At 33.5% G+C, this 5,726-nt stretch overlaps 1 protein-coding gene across 1 annotated transcript; it reads right to left on the reverse strand.

Annotated features, from left to right (window-relative positions):
• Positions 1 to 396: 396 nt before the first annotated feature.
• On the reverse strand, positions 397 to 5,414 carry LOC103584110 (ATP-binding cassette sub-family C member 9-like; the record flags this gene model as incomplete). The annotated part of the gene is made up of 4 exons (XM_008565228.1): positions 397 to 531; positions 2,407 to 2,562; positions 3,085 to 3,237; positions 5,220 to 5,414. Coding segments are annotated over 4 exons (639 nt in total), but the record flags the coding sequence as incomplete, so codon positions are not given.
• Between the last annotated feature and the right edge of the window lie 312 nt (positions 5,415 to 5,726).

The raw sequence follows: 5,726 nt of genomic DNA on the forward strand, positions 1-5,726 counted from the left end.
AAAATGGAGGGGACACATCTGGGTGGGAGGGGGGAGAGGGAGGAGGGAGGGAGGCTTTGGTGATGGGACACAATAACTAACTACATTGTATATTGACAAAATAAAAAAAATAAAATAAAATAAAAAAATAAAAATAAAAAATTAAAAAAATAAAAATAAAAAACCTCAGGAATTGTGATTCTGGTATTTTGAGTCTCAGATCAAGTCCTAAATTTTTAATCCACTTTAAAAAATTGTTTTTGCAACACAGAAAATATATATTTTCTGCCTAATAATTAAAATGAAATAGAATGATTTCCAAATTATCCTGAGTGGTATGCTTTAATTTCCTGTATTACAAAAATAAAACAACACTACTAGATTTTCCTAATAAAGTTTCCAAGAGATGTTACTTACGAGAGTGCTCTTCTGAGCTTCTGCCAACTTCGTAGCGATGAAGTACTGAATTGGCGCAAGGAGCACAATGACAGCTGCACCAACCAATGCACTTGATCCAAGTAAATTATAGAGCAGAATCACTCCCATTATGATCTAGGAAGAAAAACACATGGAAAGGGAAATCGAATGGGGGTGTGAGAGCCACTGCATGAAAGGAAATAGTTTTTAGTAAAAATGTGCTATTTCTTAATTATTAAATTAAGTTTATTTTAAAGTCAACTCAACCATGACAGCTGGGTTTTAGTATGATTTATTTGGGGAAGGCTAGTAATAGGGCTTTATTTTTAGTATGATGACCAGTGCAACTGGTGCCAAACCAATTTATTGCATGAAGTTGCAGTGTGGTCCCATGATTCGTCCAACTTTCTAAGGTAGTCTTCAAATTTTTAAAAGGACATAAAACTTTTCTGAAAAATGCTGTCACCCACCATAAATTTGACAGTCTATATTCTTTTGGAATTCCACTAGCTTTTCGAGGCTGGGAGGATGGAAGGCAGGGGCAACATTATAATGTGAGCACAGGTTGGTTACGTGTGGACTAAAGGAATGATGCTCCTCACCTTAACGACCCCAGAAGTCACTTCATGACAAGAAGCCTAAGCCTAACTAAAACCGTCAAGAAGCTAAAGCCGGTCCTCCATATCACCTCACTTCCCCTTTTAAAATTTATTTCCCAAAACTCAAGGCTGAACGGTTTAGGGCTTCCCTTTCTGGTTTGCCACTTTCTTCTCCTTCCTTTAAATACTCAGGATTTGACTCTGCTACATCTCTTCCTGAAAATTTTTTTCCAGGAGCTCAAATTATCATGACTCAAATGTCAACTAATGAACTGTACCTATATAGTTCAAGCATATAATGTATGCCAAGATGCCAATGACAACAGTTTAATAGTAGCTTTCCAGGCACAAGGACACATGTTTACTACCCAACCAATTAGGCAGTTTAGGCATTCCAAAACAGAAATTTCCTCAAGGTCACCTGGGATGCAGTCATTCAGTGGCAGCCTGGGATTCTCAGTGCACTGTAAGTATACCACATAGGCAGCTACCTAATTCACCTGTGTTTAAGTACATTTTGACAAAGTAAGACAAAACATATCTTAAATCTTACTTTGAGCCAAGCACTATGGATAATACGTACTTTCATTTGACATGGATTTCCATTAAAAAATGAAAAGGCAAACAATAAATTAAAAATCTAGCATATCTTTACTATTTTATGCACTTCAATAACTATGGCGCATAGGGACATAGGTGATAGACTGCATCGAATGAGATCTACAGTTTAAACTCCATCTACAGGACACATAACTTGAGATAATTAAAAATATCCAGTACCACAGTGAGAAAAAAACAGAATACATTTCTTTTGCCATCTTACCCAATGGGGAAATAAAACACGTGTCTTTATTAAAATGCTATTTTATGTAGGAAATAACTAAATAGCCCTTCAGCTTGTCAGTGTTCCTACCACCTTATAAAGTTAAACATTTTGTAATATACTAGCTATTGAAACTGTGGGATGGATTAAAACAATTGCTCTAATTTAAAAATGCTAGAAGAGAGTTTACCAAAATGAAAACGTTTAAACCTTGGCTCTGTGACTTGCATGAATTTGGGCAATACTACCTAACAATTACTGAGTGCTCATGAAATGTTCTTACTCAATTTTGATGATTCCCACAACTCTATGAGGCAGATACTATCATTATTCCTATTTTACAGTGAAAGAAACTGATCTTTGAGGGGTTAAGCACTTGTGTAAAAGAGGGTTAGAGCAGATATTTGCACCCAAGCAGCATAATTCCAAACCCCACTTTCTTAACCTATGCAGAACATTTCCAAATCTCAGCTTCCTTGTCTATAAAAAGGGTACAACTACATTAGCACATTCAAAAAATATAAACTTTACTGAACTCCCTTTGCTTTATTTCCTCTGCAAACAAGAATCTTATATGTATTCATCTACCTGAACAGGCATAGCCCATAGATTGGGACACAGGAACAAGAACCACATGAGTTGATTGGTTTCAATGGCAACCAAGTTGTTGATCTGTCCCAGGGTCATCTCACCCATGGATAAGTTAGACGTAGACAGCCTAAGAATTTTATTGTATATCATGGCCTGCAAGGGAAAAAAAAAAAAATGTACTTAAAGCTCTAAACCTAAAATCAGCACTATGATTACTTATTTTCATTGAAAAAAAATAACGAACATTTTAAAACTTTTTGGAAAAAAGGTAAAAAAAAAAAACCCTATAAGGCCATCTTCTTAAATCAACTACTATTTCCATTTTAGCATAGTTACTTTCAGTCCTCAATGAAATACAAACTTATTTTTTTCTAGCGATGTAATCAAAATATATATTCAACTTAAATATAAGCTCTGGAACAATTGGAAATAGAGATAAGTGGATGAAAGATTTTAAAATATTTTTCTTAATATATTATTTTTAAGTTATTTTTAATCTAATGGGTTTATGAATTAGATCTACTGTGTTTCACTAAGTATATCCTAGAAATGGTGTTGATGTAATATTAAAGTGAAAATGAAATGAAAACGCAAAACTGAAGCTACTACTATTCCTATCCCTGGATGGTATGTGGTGTTTTCAAGAAACAAAGATCATTCAAAGCCTGTACATACCAGCAGAGCTCCGCGGAGGTTAATGCCAGTCTCTATGGTTACATAGTAGGAAGCCTGCAAAAAAGTTCTTTGCAGAATAAGAGCCAAGAAGAGAAGAACTGCTAGAACATAAGCATTTTCAAGAAATTCCTTTGATGAGAGGGTTTCTGAAATCTTGTCCCAAAAGAAAGAAAGAGACAAATTAAAACTAGTCTTTTCATATATCAGGTGTGGTTTGCGTTTCTTAAAGAGTACATGATTTTTAAATATAAAACTCGACATCTTTGCAATACAATAGTGGAATGACCTATAAGCAAAACAATTTTGGCTTTTCCCCATAATGTCCGCAGGTACAAATATAAAACCAGTTAAATGCCTAAAATCATAAATTGATTATTAACATTGCTGAAAATGCCCAATTGTAGAAAAAAAGTAAATTTTAATTTTAAAAAAATTATGCATTTCCTGAAAAGATATATTCTACCTTAATTAAATGGGAAGTAGTAAAAAAAAAAAACCCACAAAACTGATAGCTGGCCAGCAAGACCAAAGACCAATGGAACAAAAATACAATTTCTGAAGCCTTATTAGTTTGAAATAATTCTACATAGTTGACTTTTCTGATTTTCATATATCTTAATTTATATTGATGGAATAAATTACAAATTATAAAATAGGTAATTTGGCTACTGACTGTACCCACGTGACACTCTGCAACTTCTAAGATATGAGGTTACTTCAAAAAGTTCATGGAAAAATGGAATTAAAAGAGAATACAAAACTTTCCATGAACTTTTTGAAGATCCTTTGTACTGTTTTAGTAGGGATAGTGACTGAATTAGTCATAAGAATATATAAATTTATTGATTTTTGTTTATAACATTAGCATATGGTAACTTATTGTTTGTTAGAAGAGAGAAAAAGATAACACTTAACTATTATGTCAAGTTGGACATTTGTTGTTTTTTCTTATAATTTAGACCTAGTAAAATTCTCCTTCTTTCATGGGGATATATATGAATATGCAAGTCCTGTTCCTTTTTAGAAAAGCACATGAATAATATGTGTAAGGGAGGAGAATAATAGAAGCACACTAGGTAGAATTTAGCTATTTGTATGTAATCAAATTAGTAGAAACAAAACATCCCCAAAGTGTATCCAATGGTGAGAACATCTGGTTCACCTCAATAATAATTGAACACTAAAGTGTGCAAGGATCTGAGCTAAGCATTGTGGGCACAAGTATAAACAGTTCACACTCACATTGTTTTAATGAGCTTACAACCTGGAAAGATAAGCATATCCATAAATAATATGCATAACATCAAGCAAAGAGTGCATTAAGGGAGAACTGAGGAGAGAGAAATTCCAAGTAGGAAGATCAGAAAAAGCTTCCCTGAAAAGGCAAGATTTAATGTGGGCTGTGATAAAATGTTAATAGATAAAAAAAGAAGACGGGAAGTGAGATTGAAAGAATAGAAAAGGAAAACTGATCCATCTGGACTAGAGTTTCCATCTCTGAAACTAGGGAAATCAGTTCCTATCTTAGAAAGAAACTAGCAAGTTAAAGATGCAGACTTTCTTAAGAACAGAAAATAAAAGACTACATATTTATATCAATAAGTATATAGCATTTTATACTAAAGGGCTCAAAATAATAACATAATATCTAATATCATAAGGTAACTTGCCCTGATCATTGTGAAACAGGGTAATGGTTTTTATTATACAAGAAAAGAGAAATGTACAATATTACAGATCACATTGCTAATATTATTAATCACAGGCCTCTAAAAAGTGACTCAGCTACACCTCATGCAGTCCTGCATGACAATTCTTTAAAGGATTGCTATAAAGATCAAATAAAAGAATCGTTGTGAAATTTCTGTGCACAGTTTCTGGCACACAGTAGATGCTTATTAAATGTTCATAGGCTCAAATCTGAGGAATAATTTTGTTGGCCACATTCATTCAATGAATACATAAACACGTGATTTTCTCTACAAGGAAAATCATTATTTTCTTTCTTTTAAAAAGCATTCAACTCTCTGTAAATAAGCCTGTTTGAACTACTCATAAAATGCATTAATAAAAAGTGACAATTACAGTGAAATCTGCCAATAATGTGTTTCCTTTCAAAAGCACCCTGAACTTACTCCTGTTGCATTATTTGTCCCATTCTGGGTTTCATTCACACGCTGAACTATTCCAGAAATACAGAGAGGTCCAGCAAAACCCAGTAAGTCAGCCAGATAACGGAACGTGCTGCTAAGTAGAATTGGTCGCCCAAAAGCTCTGTACATTGCAAGCCATATAGATGGAGTCCGATTTGGATGATCTGCTACTTTTTTCTGAAAGAAAAACCAGATGGAGCAGCAATTAATCTCAAGAAATTCCTACTGATAGTTCTGAAGATATTTTAAGGACCTAAAAATAGATGTTAATAAGTCCCTTTCTGTACACTGTGCATAATTCTGTATCCTTGCATACTATGCAAACAGTAGCTACTGAATGCATTTTAATGAAATAGAGAGAATGTAAACAGGACAGTTTTTCTAAGACTCCATTATTATTTTTAGTTGTCAAAAGAGGACACAAAATTCTTAAGGCCTAATTCATTTTAATTCCTTTTGATTTGGAAAATGTATATATGTCATGAAAAT

The sequence above is a fragment of the Galeopterus variegatus genome, unplaced genomic scaffold, assembly GCF_000696425.1.
Source record: "Galeopterus variegatus unplaced genomic scaffold, G_variegatus-3.0.2 Scaffold44477, whole genome shotgun sequence".
In the NCBI taxonomy this organism is placed as follows: Eukaryota; Metazoa; Chordata; class Mammalia; order Dermoptera; family Cynocephalidae; genus Galeopterus; species Galeopterus variegatus.